Source organism: Jaculus jaculus, chromosome 20 (genome assembly GCF_020740685.1).
Source record: "Jaculus jaculus isolate mJacJac1 chromosome 20, mJacJac1.mat.Y.cur, whole genome shotgun sequence".
In the NCBI taxonomy this organism is placed as follows: domain Eukaryota; kingdom Metazoa; phylum Chordata; class Mammalia; order Rodentia; family Dipodidae; genus Jaculus; species Jaculus jaculus.
This window is the reverse complement of record NC_059121.1, coordinates 16,909,892-16,934,393: the sequence shown is the minus strand read 5'-3', so window position 1 is coordinate 16,934,393 and position 24,502 is coordinate 16,909,892. Positions and strand designations below refer to the sequence as shown.

General features: G+C 44.3%; 1 protein-coding gene across 1 annotated transcript in view; it reads left to right on the top strand.

The window, feature by feature from the left end:
* The window catches only part of Zswim6 (zinc finger SWIM-type containing 6), a 175,467-nt gene that overhangs the window by 81,391 nt on the left and 69,574 nt on the right, over positions 1-24,502 (top strand). Inside the window, exon 3 of the mRNA XM_045138951.1 lies at positions 23,763-24,119. Within this exon, the coding sequence (XP_044994886.1) occupies positions 23,763-24,119 (357 nt within the window). The remainder of the gene's footprint in view (positions 1-23,762; positions 24,120-24,502) is intronic.

The following is a 24,502-nucleotide window of genomic DNA, read 5'->3' as shown; positions in this document are numbered from 1 at the left end:
GTGGACTGTATTCACATTTCTCCACAGTTTCACTGATGTTTCACCCTCTGCGAAAGCCCACACCCAGGATGCCATCTTGCGCTTGTTTCCGTAGCCTCTTCCAGCCTGGCAGTTACCAGAATTGGCAGATGTTTGGAAGAAGGCTTTCAGTTTGAGGTATCTGATGTTTTCCTTAGGATTAGATCAAGGCACATTCTTTGCAAGCCTACCACAGAAATTATGTGTGTACTTTTGAGAATGTCACAGCGGGGAGAGGGGTACTAGCTGCCCACAACTTCCTATTGGTTATGTCAACCCTTGGTCACATGCGCAAGGTGACAGCTGCCAGCTTTCTCTACCTAAGAGTTACCATAGTCGGCGTTTCATGATCTTTTACTGACAGATAAGATTGCACGTGGAATGACTACATCTAGCCAACAAGTGTTTCCTCACGCGGTCGCCGTTTTGTAGAGCACTGTCACCGCATTGCTTTTTGGGAGTGTCATGCTCTTCTCAATAGATGTGAGTTACGTGGGTCCGGCCCACACGCAGTTGGAGGGCAAGTGGCGCCCTACACGCCAGGGGAGAGTGTCAAAACGCTTGTGAATGCGAGCTCACACCTCCAGTCACCCACAAATACTTGAAGATTTTACTACATCGTGCAGTAGCTCACCATCAATGTCTTTTGCCTGTTGCAGTTACTACTAGTGGTTTTGTGATGAGCTTTTATATCGTACAGTCCCTCTATGTGTTAATTTGGATTCTTGCAGTGAGGAAGATATGTTCATTCTCATTTATTCATTCATCCAGTAATTAATTTAGTATGGACCCATAGATATTTTAGTTTTTGAGTTATAGCCTAATATTTTTGCTGTGTGTTTTGCTATTGAAATAGTTGGAGCCTGCCCTTTTCAGATTGAAATATTTCCTTAAAATTTTAAAAATAATTTCCTTACTGACTATATTGGACTCTTATTTTCTTGCACTAATCCTAAAATCAGCCATTTGTGTAAGGAGCCTGGGCTCTTTTTACCTCAAAGAATAGTGTTTAGAAACCAAGATTTGGATGTTACATTGTTCTCTGAGGTGTAGTTTGCCATGGGGATAAACAGAAGTACAGCTCTTTATATTTATCTTCAAAGCCATTTGTTCTGTGTAGAAAGAAACGTGTGATTTATATGGTGACGGCTGAAGAGATAACTTTATTTCTTCCTAGCATGGGCAGCTTAGTTGGCGTGTTACTGTATCAGCACATAGTTGTAGTAATGAGAGGAAATTTTAGAATTTGCTTTTTTTAAACGTTCGTTATATTTTTGTGGAAAACTTTGACAAACAGTTTGTTTTCTCAAATACTTCTTTCTGGGACACAGTTGTTAATAATGAAGCAAGAACAAAGGAGAAGGACCCTGAAGCTGCCAATTTGCTAACCTCCAAGCTGAGTCTTAGGCCTTAGCTCGCAGAAGAACGCCTAGTCCATTGATTGACACTCACTGTTTAGTTATCCAGAACTTGAAAATCTTTGGTTAGCTTGTTTTCAGGCTTCTGCAAGATTTAAGCCAGCTTCTTTAGAAGAATCAGCAGGGCTGCAGCCATTGAGCAACACGCCAGCAACGAGGGCAGTGAGGGAGAGAGGAGGAGAGAGGGGGGGAGGGAAGGAGAGAGAGAGAGAGAGAGAGAGAGAGAGAGAGAAGACTGTGAGAATGTGTGACTTGTGTGGGGAAGCGTCCAGAAAGCAGAGGTTAGGCCCTTGGCCCAGAGGGTGGTGTAGAGCTCCTTCCGCTGTGGTGGAGTGAAGTGTCCCTGCGTTGCTGGAAGACACATTGCGCTCTACTTTCTCATAATGACAATCCTGAGTCACCAAGCAAGTGTCAAATTAGACATTTTTGTTGATACTGTTTAGGAAGCTAGGGAAGTGTTGAGTATTTTCAAGATAAAATGAAAACACCCATTTGAAGAGTAAGCTTTTCCTCAGTTCCGGCTAAAATTGGATTGAGAATTATTGAGAGCCAGTTTTTGAGCATAGTGAAACTGCTGTTTAGTAAGGTCATGGTCATGAAAATCAGATCCTCATTTAATCTGATTATGCTAGCTTAGTGTTCCCTTAAGGGATGAACCTTTCATTTCTTATTTTCTCCCTTAAAATTTATATCATTAGCAAGACCAGGAGAATTCAGTTTCACAGAAAGATTTTGCATATGAGAGGTATTTTCAACACAGATGTGAATATGATTTTCACGTTTTAATGTAGGAAAAAACCCCACGAGTAATGTTGCATAAGTGTCATTGAAGAGAATGAAGGAAGTTCCTTCCTTGTGTGCATGCCTGTGTGTGCATGTGTGTGTGCATGTGTGTGTGCATGCGTGCTTCTTGTCTACGTGTGCTTGCACATATCTGTGTGTATATGTGGAGGCCAGAGGTCTCCGTGTGTGTCATCCTCAATCACTCTCTACCTTAGCTTTTGGAATGGGTTTTCTTGCTGTGCCCGTTGCTCACTGATTGGCTGAAGTAGCCAGCCAGCAGGCCCTGGTGATGCACTTTCCCCCCTGCCTCTGTGCTGTGTTATAGGTGTGTGCCCACCGGCTGCCCTTTTCAGTTGGGTGCTGAGGATGTGAACTCAGTGGTCGTGCATATTGAAAGCAAGTGCTTTTCCCACTCAGCCATCTGTGCAGTCCCAAGGATTCCTTAGTTTTAAAGACACTACTTTAGAGAGAATATTTCCCTGGTTTCTGCAGACTTTTTTTTTTTACTTTATTGTTTTAGAAAATGCTTAATACATAATTTGCATGTCAAGAGCATTTTCTAAAACAATAAAGTAGACCACATATATTTGGTAGGTGTAAGCTTGTCCTCCAAGCACACCCACCAAAAGTAACTGTGGTGCCTCCACTATTAGTAATAACCTAGCTAGGGGTTGGAGTTGGACATGGTGGGAATGCAGCTGTTTTCAAGTGAATTTCCTCCCGCTGTGCACGCGCACATGCCGGTGACTGATGGGTGAGAAGAAGAAGAGAGAGGCAAGGCCCGCAGTGCTCAGACATGGGAAGTGTGCAAAGACTTGGAAAGGAGTGTTAGGGGAAGGGGAGAGTGAGAGATCTACTTGCACCGAAAGAAGATGCTGTCCTGGCTGTCACTTGTCTTTATTCCTCTTTATATTTCATTCTACTAACATTTATAGGTTTCTGAGGTAGAAAATTAAGTTTCTATTGAGTTTAGAGCTTTTCCAATTTCTGGCTACCTTTCAACTACATTTCTACCTCAAGTAGAAGAGCTCATAGTCATTCAGGTAAATGATTTGAAATGTTGAAATGTGTGTTTGATTTATAAATGTATGAGAGCACTGTGCCTTTTCCTAAAAATTTCAGTTAGAAAAATAGCCATATAGTTCAGTTCTAAGATAGTGTTTTGGTTTTAGCTGGAATTTCCTTGACCATGTACCTAATGTATGTAAATTTTAGACAATTAAAGTGGTTTGTGTAGACATAACAATCTTTATTAGGGAAGTGCCCTATGTATCTTTTAAAAATATTTTGTTTATTTTTATTTATTTATTTGAGAGCGACAGACAGAGGAAGAGAGAGAGAGAGAGCGCGAATGGGCGCGCCAGGGCCTCCGGCCTCCAGCTTACAGTTTACAACGAACTCCAGACGCCTGTGCCCCCTTGTGCATCTGGCTAATGTAGGTCCTGGGGAATTGAGCCTTGAACCGGGATCCTTAGGCTTCACAGGCAAGCGCTTAACTGCTAAGCCATCTCTCCAGCCCCCCTATGTATCTTTTGACTGGTTCTTATGTCTGTGAAGTATGGTGTCTTTGTCTGTATTTAATATGTATATAATTTAAGTTTTAAGATGCAATAAGGTAGTAATCAATCATTGGATCATATGCATAATATCAGTTCTTTCTATGATTTTTCCCCTTCTTATACATTCCTATTAAAACCTATTGTAGGGTTGGAGAGGCGGCTCAGTGGTTAAGGTGCTTGCCTGTAAAGCTAAAAGATTCCCCAGTACCCACATAAAACCAGATGCCCAACGTGGTGCCTGTGTCTGGAGTTTGCTTGTAGTGTCTGGGGGCCCTGGAGGACTCATCCCCTCCTCCCGCCTCTTTCTCAAAGGTGTGAAGTAAAGAGCTGATGATAGCAGAGCTGGGATGAAGCTCAGCCTCTTCTCAGTCAGTTCCAAGTCCCATTGTACTGCCATTTCTTAGACACAGATTTGGTTTTGAAATGTAACCTCCTGTGTACATAGTTGTCACTGAATTAGACTGACATTTAAAGCTATTTGCATTCATATTTCTTGTTTAAAGTCAACAGTAGTAAGAAAAAAAATTGGCATGGGAATTCTATTACCCTGACTTGTTTTCTTAAATCCTAAAGTTTTTTTTTTTTCTATGTTATCACCAACATCTAACAGAATATTCTTTTTTGGGGGGATGTGTTTTGAGGTAGGGTCTTGCATTAGTCCAGGCTGACCTGGAATTCACTGTGTAGTCTCAGGGTTGCCTTGAACTCACAGCAGTCCTCCTAACTCTGCCTTCTGAGAGCTGGGATTAGAGGCGTGTGCCACCATGCCTGGCTCACAAGGAGACTCTTTCATACTATAATGGAATATATCTTTTCATTTACATAATAAACACTTTCAGAATAAATAAATAAAAGTGAATTGTTACTTATATTAATGTGTAGTTTTAGTGGCATTTGGGGAAATCTGGAACTCATGCTTAATGGGGTACATTATTTACAATGAAGGCTTAATGCTGGGTAAGTACTCCTTCATGCATTTGCTTACTGGGTCAGGACAAAGGTTATCTGTTCCCAACCTTCACAATTTTGCAAAGACCTCCATTAGAGTAGTCTGGCACAGTATTAGTTTCGTTTAACCCATTGAATATTCATTTATTTATGAATTTTGTCATTCAGTAAATGTCAAGTTCTAGGAACTTCAAGTGCCACCTGGATCTTATCACTACCTGATCAACTATCACAGAATCTGGGAGTGTCTTGTGTTCCTGAGCATTGCCACAGTTGTAGCCTAGTCTGCTTCAAGTCCTCCCACAAAGTTGTATTTGAGCTGCAAAGGGGTGTACAAGACCTTGGCCATTCAACTTTGTAGGGTTTGGATGTAAAGTATTTTAAACATTTTTGTGGGTCATTGTAAAGAGTGTATGACTTTCTGGTTAACCAGATATTCTAGAATATTTCTAGTTAAGAGTATGCTATGGCTGGAGAGATAGATGGCTTAGTGGTTTAAAGCACTTGCCTCTGAAGCCTGAGGACCCAGGCTCATTTCCCTAGAACCCACATAAGCCAGATGCACAAGGTGCACATGTGTCTGGAGTTTATTTGCAGTGGCTGGAGGCCCTGGTGTGTCCATTCTCTTCCCCCCTTCTCCCGCTCTTCTCTCAAATAAATAAAAATAAGATATTTGCTAGATGCTAGAAAAATCTTTGAATATAATCTGAGCAAATAATACTAGCATTGGTGAATTTTCTTTGTAACTGCCTAAGTTCAGTTTTCAGTGACATGTCCACCTTTCCCAGGGTTTTGGTGGCTAGCCTAGCTGCCTTCAGTGGGCTCTTTCATGGTGGCGTGGGGGATGGCGATGCTGAGGCATCTCCAGCCTGTAAGACACCTGTCCAGGTGGACTTGGACTCCTGCTCACTTGTGCTCTGAAGTTTACAGCCGTACCTCCTGAATGCTCCGACCTCATCTGCGCATTACTTCTCTCTCTGAGCCCATAGTGCTGCGGTTCATCTTGAGCCATTTTCGTTTTCTTTTGCTACTGCTTCATTAACGATCTAGTGAGCAGAGTTCAGTGTATTAAGTGCTGCATAAATATGTGTAGTGTACTGTGTAAGTCTTGGACCCATCGGCATAGACATTTTGATGTGCTTTCTGAACCTCCGAAAGGAGGTGCTATGCAGCATCATAGTCCACTTACACCTCCTTGGAGATGCCTTCCCACCTTCTGTTAATACACGCACAGCCCGGTGGAGAGAAGGGCAGGCTATACTAAAATGACTCTACTTACCCTTGAGTCCAGCTCCAGCCTGACTTCCCACCCACCACCTTATCAAGCACCCCGTGGCCTGCCGCCGGAACCTTGGTCTCTCACACACGCCTGCCTGGCGGCCTTCTCGCTGCCTTTGCCCGGGTAGGGTGTTAGCGGCTGGCTGTCGCGTGCTGTACTGGCTGATAAGGGGAGACAGCAGCTTCGTACGCAGGGAAGGTCAGGATGGCCATTGTTTTCCTCCATCTTAATGGGAGCTAAAAGGATACCTTATGCTGTTTCTTGTGGGTTTTAGATATTTTGCATAGATAATAGCTTACATGTCTATCTTCATGCTGTCCGATTAATTTACACAATGGGGGATTGTATCAGTTCCATAGGATGCAATAAAAAGATATACCTTAAAAAAATCTCAATTATTGGCAGATGGGTAAAAATTATTTCGGTAAAAACTAAATATTTACTTTCCAAAAATATTTTATTTTTATTTATTTGAGAGACTCAGAGAGAGAGATACAGAAATAGGCAGGTAGAGAGAGAGAGAGAATGGGTGTGCCATGTCCTCCAGCCACTGCAGACGAACTCCAGATGCATGCACACCCTTGTGTATCTGGCTTACATGGGTCCTGGGGAGTTGAACTGGGGTCCTTAGGCTTCTCAGGCAAACGCCTTAACTGCTAAGCCATTTCCCCAGCCCTATTTACTTGTTTTTATATTGACTTTCAAAGCTTAAAAATGCCAGGGACTATTTGTGTCTGTACCTCTTGCATATTTATCCTTTCTCCCTTTCCTTGAGTTAGAGTTCGTTGTCTTTGTCGGGGTGGCGGGGGACTCAAGGGTCTCGCTAGCTGAGGCTGACCTGGAATTCACTATGGAGTCTCGGGGCCTCGAACTCATGGCGACCCTCGCCTCCCAGTGCTGGGATTAGAGGCGTGCGCCGCCACGGCTTGGCTGGGTGAGTTAGTTTTCTTTTGAGATGACGATTAGCAGCAGAGCAAGTCAGAGGTCTTGTTCCATGTGAGCATGCGTGACATCTCCTTGCCATGGACAGCCTGCCATTTTTACCGCATGGCCTCCAGAGTTTTCAAGAAGTCATCTGTTCCCCTTATTTAATAAGTGTGAGAAGAGGAAACAAGAAGTACATTATAATTAAGTTGCTCATGGGGCTGGAATTAGATAATAGCCGAAAATGGAGTTAGGAGCCACTCACTGCTGTCTGTCTGAGTCATGTAGGCCATCTTCTGTCTGTCTGCTCTGGACTGTGGCGAAGCCATGAGGTGCCTGAGGAGAGAGACTCGCCTTGGAGTGTCTGTGGGGAAGCAGGTGAGGCTGTAAGCAGGGCACATGCATGGGGACCTGGAGCTGGTGGGCACGTGGCCATTCATTACCAGGCTCCCCAAATGCATCACGGAAGTCATTTATATGTCTAGTTTTGTATTCAGGAATATCTTGAGCACCTGTACAATTTTAGTGAAAACACCTTGTTTTCCTTACAAGTAACATGAGTTCATTATAGAAGTTCAGCTAAAAGAAGGAAAATGATGAAAGTAGTTACACTTTTGTAAGGAATCTGTGGTGATACTTTAGAAATTTGAGCCTCGTTTTCAACAGGTGACCTGTCTGTGCCTCTCTTGGGTCACTGTGTGTTCAGAACAAAGATGTGCCATACTCAAGGCACAGATACATCCACCTCACTGTTCATACTGAGCAGGAGTTTTTTTCTCTGCTGGGCCTCTGCCGGCACGGAAGGCACAGGAGCGGGCAGTCCTTGCAGGGGCGATGGCCCTGGGATCCTCCGGGCAGGGGCCGGGGCAGCGCTTGCCTTGTCCAGCTATGAATTGCTGAACATGTAAAGCTGTGGCCACTTTTTCTTCCTCAAGAATCGCAAGTCTCCTAACTGACATCCTACTTTTGATTAGTCTTCTACTCTGTGAAAGCCAGACTTGAGCTATAAGAAGAATTTTTACATGCTGCATGAAAGACAGATTTGGCGTAAAAGGTGGTTCATATTTTAGTAGGGAAATCTTCAAAGGAAAACGCGAAACCTTTACTTGTTGCAGCTAAAAGTTGTTGTGAGGCAAAACTAAATGCTCTCCGCCCCTTCTCTTCCCTGTGTTTGGAGTCGGATCCCATTATGTGAATGTGCTGTGCAGAATGGGAGAAGGGAGACTGCTGGTCTGCTAACTGTGAGGTGTGCCGGTGACAGGACGCGCATTCGTGCAGCACCTGCCCGTCCATTGCCACAGCAGAATGGGGGCCGCTCCCGCGCCCGACGTTCCCGGCGGCATGCCCACCGCCTCCCACGGGCCTGGGGCTTCAGAGCGTGTGGCGCGTCTGTGACCGTAGTGGCAGTAGCAGGCGTCCCATGGAAGCAGCTGTGCGCTTCACGTGCGTTGTCAGCCCTTCTCATCGGAGCAGCAGCCGGATGCTGTTATCTCCCCTCTGGCAAAAGAGAAAGCTACGGCCGAGTCAACTCCGGAGGTCCTTGAGTGGAAGCATGTTGAGCTCGGAGGGATACTGGTCTGAAGGGGAGATTCTGGTTCGTTCTTTTTAAAAAAATATAGATTTTATTTATTTATTTGAGAGAGAGGATGAGAGAGAAAAAGAATGGGTACACAAATGAACTCTAGATGCATGTGCCATCATGTGCATGTGGATTACGTGGGTCCTGGGGAATTAAACTTGGGTCTTTAGGCTTTGCAGGCAAGCGCCTTAACCACTAAGCCATCTCTCCAGCCCTCTGGTTCTTTCTAAGAGGCTACCTCATGTGTGTTTTGTTCCCCTGACTTTCTCATATGTCATCACAGAATGGGTTACTAATAGTTGCCAATATTTTTCCCATTAATTGTTTCTAACACATGCAAAACTCCTCAATTTTGGGGAAACCCCATAGGGTATAATAAAACAATCTCTTTGTAAAAAATAAATCCACTATGTTTTAATTTTTATATTTTGATTTAGATTTTCATGAAGACTTTACTTAAGATGATATAGTTGTAAGTATTAATAATTATAGTGACAGTTTATATTACTACAAAGTATTATTACCCCCTTACCTGCCCAGTTTGTTATAGCATGCCTAACTTCTTAGAGTTAAAACCTTTGATTTACATAACAAGTTAGAAATTGTATACTTAAAATATCTTTACTTTAAAAAGTATTTTCATTCATTTATTTGAAAGAGTGCCACTGCAAATGAAGTCCAGGCACATGCGCCATGTGGCTTTTCATGGGAACTGGGGAATGGAACCCCAGGCTGACAGGCTTTGCAAGCCAGCACCTTTAGCCTCTTGAGCTATATTCCCAGCCCTCTTTCCTTTCGTGACAGTGGGCGTTGCAGCCGGTCTCTCTGGTGCACAGTGAGCGAGCATGTCACCACTGAGCCGCTCCCAGCCCCACGGTCCTGCTGTACGGCGGAAGTCATGTGTCCCACTGCTCCCTCGCTGTGTTTACCCAAGGGCACACTGCTTCACAGCGCCTTGTCTGGGCTGCATTACAGCCCTCCAGTCAGTGCTTCTCAAGCTCTGGTCCTCAGAGGGGCAGTTCGAGCACCCCCGGGACGAAGCAGGATCCCCAGTGCGTGCGGCCGAGTCACTTCTGTCACGTGCCGCTCTCCCCTCCAGTGTGAGACCCACATCCGTGCGTTCCACACGCCAAGAAGAGCACTGGCGGGTAGAGCCCGGCTCCCGGAGTCCTGTCTGATGGTCACAGCCCTCTGCTGCGTCGAAACTTGTAGCTTCACACGGATTGTTTTCCAGCTTAGACTTTTTTTTTTTTTTTTTTTTTTGAGGTAGGGTCTCACTGTAGCCCAGGCTGACCTGGAATTCAGTACGTAATTTCAGGGTGCCCTTGAACTCACAGCAAACCTCTACTTCCCAACTGCTGGGATTAAAGGCGTGTGCCACCATACCTGGCTGTTTAGTCTTTTTTTAAAAAAATTTAAAAATATTTTTATTTATTCATGTGCGAGTGACAGACAGAGGAAGAGGCAGAGAGAGAGAGAGAGAGAGAGAGAGAGAGAATGGGCGCACCAGGGCTTGTAGCCACTACAAATGAACTCCAGATGTGTGCGCCCCCTTGTGCATCTGTATTGACAACTTCCATAATTATAGACAACCTTTGGTAACTTCTTCTCTTCCCCCACTCTCCCCTTTGAAACTCCACTCTTTATCATATCTCCTCCCCCTCTCAATCAGTTTCTCTTTTAATTTGATGTCATTATCTTTTCCTCTTATTGTGATGGTCTTGTGTAGGTAGTGTCAGGCACTGTGAGATCATGGATATCTAGGCCATTTTAGGTCTGGAGGGAGCACGTTGTAAGGAGTCCTACCCTTCCTTTGGCTCATTCTTTCCGCCACCTCTTCTGCAATGGACCCTGAGCCATGAAAGGCATGATAGAGATGTTTCAGTGCTGAGCACTCCTCTGTCATTTCTTCTCAGCACCATGGTGCCTTCTGAGTCATCCCAAGGTCACTGCCATCTGAAAAGAGAAGGTTTGCTAGCCAAAAGTGAGGGTAGCTTAATATATAGGTATGAACGTTAAGAGAAGTGCTTATCAGGCAGTTTGATAAGCATAGTATATACATTTAGCCAGACAGCAACAGACCTTACACCCCTAGGGCTCATGACTGCCCCCGTTGTAGGTTTTCAGTATCAGGCATGGAGTTTAAGAGAGGAGAGGACTCTTAAAACAGATTTTTGCTAAATTACCCCAGGCTGAAGATTGAGACATTTGTTTTTGTCACTTCCACAGTGGAGGCAGGCACTGCTCACCAGAGCCCTGTGGCTCCTTCATCTGCTGTTGGTCAAGGGCCTGGTCTGTTCAGGGGGCTGTGAAGGATCCTTGGGCTACAGTGACGGAAGACAGAACATGGGGCAGCCTCCAAGGTCCTAGACCTAAACATAGTGTCTGTGTCTGTTAGTTTGTTAGTTTGTTCCATGAGTCGTTTAGGGGCTGTGTAGCAAGGTTTTATGTGTGGAGACAGAGCATTTAGATTGCAGAACCTGTATGCTCCTTCTAATCTTAAGAGTATGCTCTGCCTCTACTCCTCTGAGAAAACCTGGTTTCCTGCTGCCAAAAGGGGATTAAGCCTAATTTATACTGGTTTTAATACACTAAGTTAGGGCCCAGGCTTGGGTATGGAGTAAGGCCCTAGAAGTGGGTGAGGGTGGCACTGTGGGGGCTCATGCTGAGGTGGGGGGTGGGTGGCGGAAGTTGGCTACACAGGCCTGCATTGTCCGCTCCCAGGTTCCTCTGCTCTTGGCCTGGTAAATAGACTCGTCTCACATCGCCCCTTGACCACTGCTTTAGGAGCAAACTGCCAAGCCCTTGGGACGGTGGTGACCAGCAACAAACAACAGGAAATAAGCTGGTAAAAGGATCTTCCTTGGCCCCTGGGCCCTGGGAGGCCAAAGGTGTGCAGATGTGTTAAGAGTCAGCATTTGAGCAACAAAGAAGTCTGATAAACCTCATCTGCACTTCAGAAATTGGGGACACCTGCAAGAGACCCCAGGGAGAGGGAAAAGAAGGTGCAGTGAAATGCTGGGTGGGGGGTGTAGACTCTGCAGGTGGCCCGGGTCCTACCAAAGAGCTGCCTGCCTAATCCCCCTTGAGGAGGGCAAAAGGCAGGGTCTTTGCTTGTATTAGAAAAGGTTGGCATCAGAGACAATAGCTTAAATTTAAATAATTGGGACAAATAATTTACATTCCTAAGCCCCCGTGCAGAGTTACAGCTGTAGAAATTCTAACACAAATTCTACCTAAGTGTTTAGTGGAGCTCTTCCCAGCATGCTTCAGGATCTGGGGTGAGAGGAAGTGTGGGCTGGTTTTTAAATTTCTTATGTCCACACTTCTCCAACTGATCCTATTCTTGGTTGCCCTTGCAGGACAGCCCAGTTCGTGAGTATGGACCTTACTTTAAGAAATGATTTTAAATAACTGATGACACTTACATGTAATGCATAGGACTTCTGACCCACTATGAAACAGTATGAGAGTATACACGAGGACTGGAGAGATGGCTTAGCGGTTAAGCACTTGCCTGTGAAGCCTAAGAACCCCGGTTCGAGGCTCGATTCCCCAGGACCCACGATAGCCAGATGCACAAGGGGGCGCACGCGTCTGGAGTTCCTTGGCAGTGGCTGGAGGCCCTGGCGCACCCATTCCCCCCCTTCTCTATCTGTCGCTCTCAAATAAATAAAATGAATAAAATATTTAAAAAGTACATGAATGAGGAAACAAAACCAGTAATGAGCAGAATGCTACTGGGAGCCCCAGGCTAGGCTCATTCAATGCATGCTCTGTAAAATTTTGTTTGTATTGTGTGTGGTGGTCTACAGTTAGGACTTTGCATTAACTTTCCATTGTCTTTCTCAGACATTAATGAGCTGTAAGGTTGATTCCTCTCTATGTAGCCATTTTGAAGGTGAATCTAAACTAATGCTTTTCCTTTAAAACAGTGGTTTTCTTTAGAAAGATGGAAACTGCTTCATTAGCAATTAACAGCAAAATCTCCTAATGTTTTTCTATAAGCTGTTTAAGCTTAGTATTAGAAATTAGGGATGGAAGATTTAATTAGCTAGCTCACAGGATGCAGTCTCTTTAATTTAGTATTTCCCTTTGAGAAAATTATGTGGTTAAAGAAGGAATATGATATTTTAGATAAGTTGGTTTTTAAATTGAGTTTATTGTCTCCATCACGGGCCCCATAGTGTCTGCACGCCGATCTGGAAACTGCATGATTTGAATTAAAACATGTTGTGTTTTCAAATTGACTGCCGCCCTATGGGTTATTGGATGGGGTGTGGAAGTTCTGGGCAGGGAAGGGTTCACTGTTGGGCTTACCAGGGACACACAAATATTAGTTACTGCACGTTTAGCCAGTCTAGGGGGATTCGTTAGCCAGTGAGTACACTGCTAATGAGAGTGTTACACGTTAACAGTTGGGCATTTTTAGACACAGCTTTTAAGAAGATACAAAAAAGCCTCTCACAACCCTGGCCCCCCTTCCAGCCACGACATTGCATTGCCTTGCTTTCTGCCTTCAATTTCCCCAGGGCTTCTTTTCATTTAGGAAAAGGCTAAACGATGTATTTGTGTAAGGACTACCCCACTGCTTCTGTTAAGTTCCTCAACAAAGAATTGGGTGCTTGCGCACCTCATGCACAGGCTGCGTGTTCTCCCGAAGAGGATGTGCCAGGAAGGGAATAGTTTCAAGCCTGTGTAGTTTTTTTTTGTTGTTGTTGCTCATTTTTATTTATTTGTTTGAGAGTGACAGAGAGAGAAAGGCACAGAGAGAGAGAGAGAATGGGCGCGCCAGGGCTTCTAGCCACTGCAAATTAACTCCAGACGCGTGAGCCCCCTTGGGCATCTGGCTAACGTGGGTCCTGGGGAATCGAGCCTCGAACCAGGGTACTTAGGCTTCACAGGCAAGCGCTTAACCACTAAGCCATCTCTATAGCCCACAAGCCTGTGTGTTTATGTCATGTCTGCTGGTTTACTTTAGCTTAGAAATTTTCTGATGGGTTTATAATTGTCCCTCAGTTAGGTGGGCACACACTCCGATGTGTAAAGTGGCCACACTTTAGAACGTGCTTGTGCATTTTACAGCGTCCTCTTTCCAGTGTGACTTCTGTGGGGGGCTCCTTAACCCCTTTCAAGTACAATTAAAGATTGAGCCTTAGGTATGAGAAATTCATCTTCAGGAAAAGCTTATTTTGGTTATCAGTGAAAAGTAAAGGGTTGCTTTTAAGAAACTCTAGTTTTTGCTATTTAGAGATGAATGTAAGTGATAGGAATTTATGTTTGGGAGGTTTTCCCCTTGGGTGTTTCCCTGGTGACCTGCTGCCTTAAAGTCCCAAGTGCAAATAATGCCCTTCCGTCCCTCTTGGAGGAGTGCTTGGCAGTGCAGCATTGAACTCTGAAGCTTTGGGGGCTCACTTCCATGGAGGGCCCCTTCATGCTGGCTGTGTATAATAACCACCCATGCTTGCTGCATTTGAAATTAAAATTGAGAAGCAAATTTAAAAATGTATTTACTAAGTAACATTGGTAAGCATGAAATCACATCTTTCTTAAAGAAAAAAAAACCTGTAATCCCCCAAACAAACAAAAGATTTAATGAAAAAAGTGATACTGCTTTATGCCTATGCAAATATCTTTAATGTCTGCCTTAAACAAAAGAGAGTTAGGCTTTTCTGCGTGACTCTTGCAGTAGCATATCTTATAACCTCTGGTAAACTAAATACGCACTCATGGGAGATCGCTTAAAAGGTCAGTGGTGTTTAGGTCTAATTATGAAAAATTTCATTATCGTGGGTCCTTTGAAAAAGACTTGGGAATTTCTGGGAATTTAGTATTACACTGTAAGAATCACTACCTTATAACATTTTAAAATTAGATGTGGTTGCTAAAAACATTCCTCATGTTTTATGCTTAAAATTAATGCAAAGAACATAGTAGAGAAATGGGAGAATAGGTGGGTTGAACAGAGGTATAAACATGGCTCTTAAATTTCTGTTTTGCTTGCAAATAGTTGCTTTTCCAGTGTTTCACTACCTGCTCCAAACATTCTCAGTCATTTCTTATATTTTCCAAGTCATCCCACAAACGTGACCCCGCTCCCCCCACCAAGATTCCAGTAGCTTAGCAAAAGAAAGTGTTAAGGATGAAGGGAATGTCTCCCGCCCACCGTTTCTCCAGCTGGGAAGGGAAGGAAGGGGAGATAAACTTCAATGCGCACTTTTACTGTGCGCCAGGTGCCTTACGCAGGTAGTTGATGTCAGTCCCCAAACAGCCCTGCCCTGCACTTCTAGCTGCATGCTTGCATGGATAAAGTGAGACTCAGGGCAGCGAAATCATGTGTCCCAGGCTCAGAGCATGGACAGACCCTGAGTTGGGACCAAGGCCAGTACAGTGCTGTGCTCTCGGTACTGAATTTTCCTTCTATTTCTGCACACTGAGAGTGTGAGTCCTGTATTTACTTGGGCTCGGTGTCCACATGCTGATAGACCAGCTGGACTGTCCTTACGACTTGTTCTTGGGCACAAACTTTTCCATAGATTATACGTTCCAAAGTCAAACTTTAAAGAACGGTCCTTTTTTAAGTTAGACAACGCAGTGGGCTTCTTTGTGCCATCTGCGTACTTTGCGTCAGTACGCTTTGTTCCCATCCATTTCCCTTGCCCACCGGCATCTTCCCGTCCCCGGCCTGCTGGCCCCCTTCTGTCGCCAAGCCACCTCGCTTGCGTCCAGGACCCGTGTTTTCCATTACTTTTCCTCTTTGCCTCCCTAAGTCTCTGTCTCCTCTTGTAGGCCCCTTTTACTCCCTTCCCCCCACCCCACTCACCCTAGATTTTGCACGAAAGAGTAAGAATTGGTATTGGATATGTGCCTTTCTGAGTCCAGCATCTCTTAACTTCACTGAATCTTTACTTCCACCATTTTCCTGCAAATGTCATGACTTCATTTTTCTTTATGGTTGAATAAAATTCAATTGTGTATATACACCACATGTCTTTATTCATTCATCTGTAGATGGTGACATTTCTTACCTATTACAAACAAAATATTTCCATCCTTGTATTTCTTTCTCTTGTCTTACTCTGCCAGCCGGGACTGCAAGCAGGATATTGAACAAGACCAAAGAGTGATCAGCTTCATCTCATTCCTAAGTCTCAGAGGAAACGCTTTTGGTTTTTCCCCATTTACTATAATGTTGGTTCTGAGTATATCATATATACGCTTTAGTATGCTGACATGTTCCTACTGCCACTAGTTTCTTTAGGGCTCTTATCATGAAGGGTGTTGAGTTCTGCCAAGCCAAGGGCCCTTTTATACATTAATTGAGATGGTCATGTAATCTTTTCTCCTTAAGTCTATCTTATGTATTGTATTTCATTTTTTGGTTTGTGGAGGCAACTTGGCATCCCTTGGATGAAACCAATTTGATGGTGGTGTTTGATGTTTTTAATGTGTTCTTGAATTCAGTTTGCGAATATTTGCATCTATGTTAATTAGGGAAATTGTCCTATAGTTTCCTTTATGTTGTTGTATCCTTATTGGTGTCATAGAAAGCTGGCTTTGTAGGATGAGTTTCGTATTGTTCCTTCTCTTCGATTTTTTTCCTGGGGAATGTTGGTGTTGGCTCTTCCTTCAAGGTTTGCAAAACTCAGCAGTCCTTCCATACTCCACGTGGGGGATTTTATGAGTGCTGCAGTCTTGTTGCTTGTTATCAATCTGTTAAAGTTATTTGTAGCTTCTTGGCTTAATTTTAATAGGCTATATATGTCTAGGAATTTGTTCTAAACCTTCCACTTTCCTTGAATGTAAGTTTTGAAGTAGTTCCTGATGGTCCACTGGATATCCTGGAATCTGTTCTAATAACCACCCCTTTTCATCTCTAACTTAATAAATGTTTGTTTACTAATTTACAAGGGAAAGGAGAGGGAAGGAGAAAACAGGGACTCCAGGACTTCCAGCCACTGTAAACGAACTCCTGATGCATGGGCCACCTGTGTATTTGGCTTATGTGGTCCTGGGGAATTGAACCTGGGTTTTCAGGCTTTACAGACAGTCTCCTTAACCACTAGCCACGTCTCCAGCATTCATCTCTAACTTCATTAAAGCCTCTCTTTATGGTTACTTTGGCTATGAGTTTATCAGTGTTGCTTATCTTTTCCAAAAATTAACTTTTGGTTTGATTAGCCTGTGGATTGTTCATTTGTTTCTATTAATTTCTACTCTACTCTTTATTATTTCTTGCTACTTAATGCTCTGGGGTTTTTCCTGTTGTTTTCTAAGACCTTGAAGTGTATCATTAGGTTATAGGAAATCTGATTTTTTTTTCCTTTTTTTTGTTTTTTTTCTAGGTAGGGTCTCACTTTCACTCAGGCTGACCTGGAATTCACTATGTAGTCTCAGGGTGGCCTCAAATTCATGGTGATCCTCCTGCCTCTGTTTCCCAAGTGGTGGGATTAAAGGCATGCATCACCATGATGCCCAGCTGGAAATCTGATTTATTAATGCAAATAATGATAGCCATAAACTTGCCTCTTAGTGCTGCATTATCTGTATCTCAAGGATCCGGTAAGTTGTACTTTCATTTGCTTCTAGAGATTTTCCTCCCTAAGTTCTTCAGTGACCCATTGGTCATTCATGAGTGTATTATTCGGTCTCCAAGTCTTTGTTATCGTTTCTGTAGTTTCTCTTGCTATCAATTCTTTCATAGTTGTTTAAGCTTTCTTTGTGGCCTTGAATGTGATCTGCTTTAGAGAAGGTTACCTGGGCTGCTAAGAATGTATACTTTATATCTGCTAGATGAAACAAACCAACCCTTCCTTCCTTCCTTCCTTCCTTCCTTCCTTCCTTCCTTCCTTCCTTCCTTCCTTCCTTCCTTCCTTCCTTCCTTCCTTCCTTCCTTCCCTTCTTTCCGTCCTCCCTCCCTCCCTCCCTCCCTCCCTCCCTCCCTCCCTCCCCTTCTCCACCCAACCACCCACCCACCCATCCATCCATCCATCCATCCATCCATCTGTATCTGTATATCTGTTCAGTCCATTAAATCTATAATGTAATGTAACTGTGCAGTTCTCTGTATGAAGTTTTAGTTTGAGGGATCTGTGTGAAGGTGACAATAGGATGGTAAAGTCTTCATTACTGTGTCAGAACCTGTGTGACCATCTGAACCCATTAGGGTTTGTCTTGTGATGTCAGTAAGCCCCTGATTTCAGTGTGTGTACATTTACAAGTGTTACAGACTCTTGATGAGGTGTTTCCTTTGTTAATATGGAGTGGCCTCTTTTTTTTTTTAATTTTTTTTGTTCATTTTTTATTTATTTATTTGAGAGCGACAGACATAGAGAGAAAGACAGATGGAGGGAGAGAGAGAGAATGGGCGCGCCAGGGCTTCCAGCCTCTGCAAACAAACTCCAGACGCGTGCGCCCCCTTGTGCATCTGGCTAACGTGGGACCTGGGGAACCGAGCCTCGAACCGGGGTCCTTAGGCTTCACAGGCAAGCGCTTAACCGTTAAGCCATCACTCCAGCCCTGGAGTGGCCTCTTTTACTGACTAACTTTGGTTTGAAGTCTACTTTTTCAGATATCAGTATAGCTATTCCAAGCCCATATCACTTTCCATATGTTTGGTAATTGATTTCCATATGCATTCTAGTGTGCCTTGCCAGTGAGGGGTGTTTATTGGAGAAAGCAAAGCTTTTTTCTTAATCAAATCAGCTAGTCCACATTAAAAACAATTATTTACAAGGAGAGAGAATGAATATGATTGAGAATGGACGTGCCAGGGCCTCTAGCCACTGCAAAACCAACTCCAGATATATGCACCACTCTGTGCACCTGACTTTAAGTGGGTACTGTGGGAATCGAACCCAAGTTGTTGGGCTTTTCAACTACTGAGCCATCTTTCCAGTCCTAGTCTACATCTATTGCTGTGTTGAGGTCATTTTTGCTTAAGGTTATTACTGAAAGGTACTTATTCATCTATTTTTGTTGGCTCTTTTTCTGCTCAGTTGGATTGTTGCTTGTTGTTGGCTCTCTTCCCTATTAGAATTAGGGCTTTTTTTTGTGTTAGACATGATGGATTTCTTCATTTATCCTCTCATGACTTTTATTCTTTCCTATGCTCTTGTGACTGAGAGTCTCTGTCTTTTTTTTTTTTAATTTTTATTTATTTATTTGAGAGCGACAGACATAGAGAGAAAGACAGATAGAGGGAGAGAGAGAGAGAACGGGCGTGCCAGGGCTTCCAGCCTCTGCAAACAAACTCCAGACGCGTATGCCTCCTTGTGCATCTGGCTAACGTGGGACCTGGGGAAGTGAGCCTCGAACCGGGGTCCTTAGGCTTCACAGGCAAGCGGTTAACCGCGAAGCCATCTCTCCAGCCCTGTCTCTGTCTTTTTAAAAAACACTTTATCTATTTGCAAAGAGGAGAGAGGGAGGAAGAGAGAGAGAGGATATGAATTTATGTGAGTACTGGGAAGCAAACCCTGGCAGAGGGGCTTTGCAGGCAAGCGCCTTTAACCACTAAGCCATCTCCCCAGACTTGGGATTTTCTTTCTTTCTCCTCCATGTGTAATATTCCTTTAAGGGTCATCTGAAATGTTGGCTTGGTGGTCATGAACTGTCTTGGCTTGTGTTTATCTGGAAATGTCCTTAGTTTTTATCTTAGCTGACTTCCCATGTTTCATGTCTTGATTGCATCCCAGAGTTCTTGAACCATCATGGTCACTCTGATTTGTTAAGTTTTTATCTTTTCTGATAGTTGAGTGTAATATTTTGTCAGTCTTGTCCTCCTTCTCTGGTATTTGTTCTCTGTTTCAGTGACACTTTCCACTGTGTCTGCATTTGATGCAATGAGTTTTATTTCCAACATTTCTGTGTTTCTCAAAGCCTCGGTGTTCTTGCTGAGTCTTTCTCCATGATGCTCATTTTTCTTTTCATTGCTGCCTCTCATCAGACCTGCCGCCCCTTTCTTCTGGCTTGGCTTTCCCTCTTCACACCTTCCTGAGTTGAGTTCATCTGCTGGCGTGCATCTCCTTTGAAGCCATCGACCATTTGTAGTAATGAACTTTGGAAATCATTGGACTTTGGCTATATGAGCTTCTTTCAATAAAGCAGTTGTGAAGTTGCAGTCTTTGGGAGGAGTCTGTTACCTTGTGTTTGTGTGTGTCGTAATTCGTGCATCTGCTGGTTTAGACATTTCCTTTGGTGTTGTTTGTGGACCTTACTGAGCAACCTGCTTTTAAGGGTCTAATCTCCAGAGCCAGGCAGAGAGGTGGTTTTAACAGCAACACAAAACCACACAAGGCACACTTAGCATTGATTAAAGCCACTAATACATCCCCAGTGAACATGAGACTAAAACATGGCAAGACGAATGTGAGTGTTCTGTGAAGCTAAAAGTTATTTAGGGTAGATATAGAAGTAGCAAAGGAATTAGATAAAGAAAGAAAGTGAAGAAAAACAGAGGAAAACCAAGGTTAGATAAAAGGAAATAGAAAAGGAATATGGAAGAACATATGGACTAGGAGGAAAGAGTTAGAAATTGGAAAAAATAAAATGCAAGAAAATTAGCAAAAAAGGGTATCTCAATAATGAGAAAGGTAGGCAACCAAATTAGATGTGTGCAAGAAAGGGAATTAAAAATAACAGTAGCTTTACATAATCTAAATCCTGAACTGGAGAGATGGCATAGAGGTTAAAAGTGCTTCTGTGCAATGCCTGATGGCGCAGGTTCAGTTCCCCAGTACCATGTAAAGCCAGATACACCAAAGTTTGGAGTTTATTTACGTAAACATGAGGACTTGGTGTACTGTTCTCTGTCTCTCTCTTTGCCTCTCAGAAACACAACCACATAAAAATATAAAAACTGATAAGAAATTTGAGCACTACATAAAAGTAGAGACGAAAGAAATCAGGGGAAAACCCACATTAGAGTCCTGCCCCACCCCGCCCTCCTTGTAGGCTCTTTTAACCAGTGTTGCTTTTTGGGTCCTCAGTTATTTTGGCTTTGTGTATGACAGCAATACTTTTTCAATACTGCTTTTGTGGAGAGACAAAGATGCTGACATGGTAGACAAGGAGGAAGGTAGTAGTGTTAAATGGGAAGAAGTGAAATTTATAAACCATCAATTTTATAACCTTTTCCATAATAAGGTCTGTTTCCCATATAAGCTTATTTGTGAAAGTTGGAAAACAGCTTTCCTTGAACTTAATGTATACACTCTACTTGACCTTCCTGGACTTCCTTACGATCCCTGGGTCGTTTTCTGGGACTTAATCATTGCCTGGCCCATGGATTTCTAGTTATTACAAATCTGTAGCACATCTGTTATTTATTGACTGAGGAAAGATTGCGTTCATTTTAACATTTTCTAAGTGTTTACTTAACTTTTTCTTTGTGGGAAAATACAAATTTAGACTTTATTTTTTATGTACTTTTTCTTACCTTCAGAGGATCATCTTGATGAGTAGGGAATAAGTCTCTATTTTAAAAGGGATAATTGTGGAAGAAAACCAAATATGTTATATAATAATGCTCAGATTTTTACTGTGAACAATGAGATTATTTTCATGTGTTGTTTATGTACATGCACATTACTGTGCATGTGTTGGTACACTTAAGTATGGCATACAGGCCAGTCAGTCTCCACCTTACCTTTTGTGACAAGGTCTTGTGCTGAATCCATGCATTAAGCTGGACTAGCTGGCCAACAGGTCCCAGGAATTCTCTCTGCCTCCCCAGTGCTGAACTCACAGATGCATGACACTGTGCCCGGGGTTTCATGTGGACGCTAGCGGCTCGACTCAGGCTTTCATGCTTGTGTCACATGAACATCACTGTGCTACCTTCCCAGTCCCTGAAACGAGGGCTTTCTAAAACTTGATTCATTATGTAAAACTTCAGATACTTTTCAACGTTGCTGAATATGAATTGCGAAGATAGCGTTAGTTGTTTGGAGTGGAGGCCATGAGAGCTTGTGTGGAGGGATCAGTCGTGTGGTGCTGTGCCTCACCTCTGAACTCTTGGTGTCATCCAGCATGTATGCCACCTCTCTCTGAGTTTCCCCATGGCAAAACGCCTTCTTCTTATGAATGACAAGAAACTTGAAGAAACAGTGGGCAGCCTGAAGAGTTGGACTGAAATCACATGAACAGCAGAAGGTGGAGGAGTGCCAAGGCTTCATTGGTGCTGGCACTTGAAATCGTGGTGAAAATCCTAGGCCTTTTCCTAAAGAGTTTATTGTGGGCCAAGGAGTGTGACTTTTTAGGGTGGGGCACCGAATGGGTGTTTATCCTTTGGTACCGTGAGTGACAAGTGGTGGCTCTAGTGGAAAGGAAGTGGGGGGTTGCTCCAGGGCTGCTGGTACGCACCTCACCTCGCTAGCGCCGTCAGGGCCGCGGCTTGCGGGGTGGACGGTTCTGAACGTCTGGGTCATGATGGGCGGTGTCCACATGGCTACTGGTCATGGAGCTTGTGAAGGTTTGTGTGTGGGTCTAAGGTGAAGGTACACCAACTCCAGTACCTTTTCTGCTTGGTGGCATCTATAGATGTTTAATGTGTGTCTCTGCCAGCTTTCCTCTGAATAACAGCAGAGAAAACTCTCGGGATGGTGGTTAGGCTGGACGTGGGATGAATTCAGTGAACTGCACAGTGCTGCTGGAAGTTGCTGCTAAGAGCCGGAACACGGGGCCCTTGAGCCATGCTAAAGAAACCGCTATTAAATCTTAAGAATCTCCAGTTAGAACTTGCAAAGGGAGGAGCAGTGTTGATAACAGACAGCCTTGAGATGGCCTAGAGTAAAGGCAGAAGGAGGGGCGCTTGACTGAGGAGAAAGCTCAGTAAGCACCGCCTGTCCTTTCAAAGCCCAGAATGCTGCTGGCGTGCCTTGAGTCCAGAGTAGGAGGGTCACCAGGTTCGAGGCCACCCTGAGACTATACAGTGAGTTTCAGGTCAGCCTGGGTGAGAGTGAGACTGTACCTGCAAAACCAAACCAACCAAACAAAAAAGCCCACTGTTCCCCTTACCTAGGAGATCTTATATCCACAGAGGGTAGTGAGAGCTGTCTGCTGCTCTAGTGTCTCCACAGATGGTGTAGTGATGATGGTGAGAGCTGTCAGCCGCTCTGGTGTCTCCACAGATGGTGTAGTGATGATGGTGAGGGCTGTCAGCCGCTCTGGTGTCTCCACAGATGGTGTAGTGATGATGGTGAGAGCTGTCAGCCGCTCTGGTGTCTACACAGATGGTGTAGTGATGATGGTGAGGGCTGTCAGCCGCTCTGGTGTCTCCACAGATGCTGTAGTGATGATGGTGAGAGCTGTCAGCCGCTCTGGTGTCTACACAGATGGTGTAGTGATGATGGTGAGGGCTGTCAGCCACTCTGGTGTCTCCACAGATGGTGTAGTGATGATGGTGAGGGCTGTCAGCCGCTCTGGTGTCTCCACAGATGCTGTAGTGATGATGGTGAGAGCCGTCAGCCACTCTGGTGTCTCCACAGATGGTGTAGTGATGATGGTGAGGGCTGTCAGCCGCTCTGGTGTCTCCACAGATGGTGTAGTGATGATGGTGAGGGCTGTCAGCCGCTCTGGTGTCTCCACAGATGGTGTAGTGATGATGGTGAGGGCTGTCAGCCGCTCTGGTGTCTCCACAGATGGTGTAGTGATGATGGTGAGGGCTGTCAGCCACTCTGGTGTCACACAGATGGTGTAGTGATGATGGTGAGAGCCGTCAGCCACTCTGGTGTCTCCACAGATGGTGTAGTGATGATGGTGAGGGCTGTCAGCCACTCTGGTGTCTCCACAGATGGTGTAGTGATGATGGTGAGGGCTGTCAGCTGCTGTGGTGTCACACAGATGGTGTAGTGATGATGGTGAGGGCTGTCAGCCGCTCTGGTGTCTCCACAGATGGTGTAGTGATGATGGTGAGAGCTGTCAGCCGCTCTGGTGTCTCCACAGATGGTGTAGTGATGATGGTGAGGGCTGTCAGCTGCTGTGGGTGTCTCCAGATGTGATTGAGTGCACCGTCTCCTTGTGACTAAACCACTGCTGTATGTATAACCATGTCATACTGCTTGGAGTATCGTATGGCTGTGAAACATACCTGAAAATGTTTGATGATTATTTCCTTTTGACTTAATGGGAGGAATGGGTGGTGATTATTGAGCTGGACCTTTGTCACGTTCTTGCTGCTGTCCTTCTGTTCACGAGTTAGAACTTCCCGGAGCACGCACATGGAAGCTAAAGTCTCTCTCTCTCTCATCACACAGGCTTCCACTTGAGTGGCACAGTGACAGAACCTGCGATACAGTCGGAGCCAGAAGCTGTTTGCAACGTGGCCATCAGCTTTGACCGGTGCAAGATTACCTCGGTGACCTGCAGCTGTGGAAACAAGGACATATTTTATTGCGCGCATGTCGTGGCGCTGTCCTTATACCGCATCCGCAAGCCTGATCAGGTCAAGCTGCATCTTCCCATTTCAGAGACCCTCTTTCAAATGAACAGAGACCAACTTCAGAAGTTTGTGCAGTATTTGATCACAGTGCACCACACAGAGGTTTTGCCCACAGCTCAGAAACTGGCAGATGAAATTCTTTCCCAGAATTCAGAGATCAACCAAGTTCACGGTAAGCATGAACACTGATTGTATATATTTCCCTCCTGTTTATAGTGTATACTAGATATACATATGTATATATAGTAGAGTGAACTAAATGTGATGTAGGTCATCAGCAGTGCTCCTATGCAGTCCACAGAATAGGTTAGTTTTTTTTGGGGGGGTGTTGAGGTAGGGTCTCACTCTAGCCCAGGCTGAACTGGAATTCACTATGGAGTCTCAGCTTGGCCTCGAACTCATGATGAGCCTCCTACCTCTGCCTCCCAAGTGCTGAGATTAAAGGCGTGTGTCTCCATGCCCAGCTGATAGTTTTGTATTTTCACCCATTTCTTGTGAGGTACTTCATGATAGATGGCAGGGCGTGAGGAGGTAGGTCTGAAACTCAGTCATCCT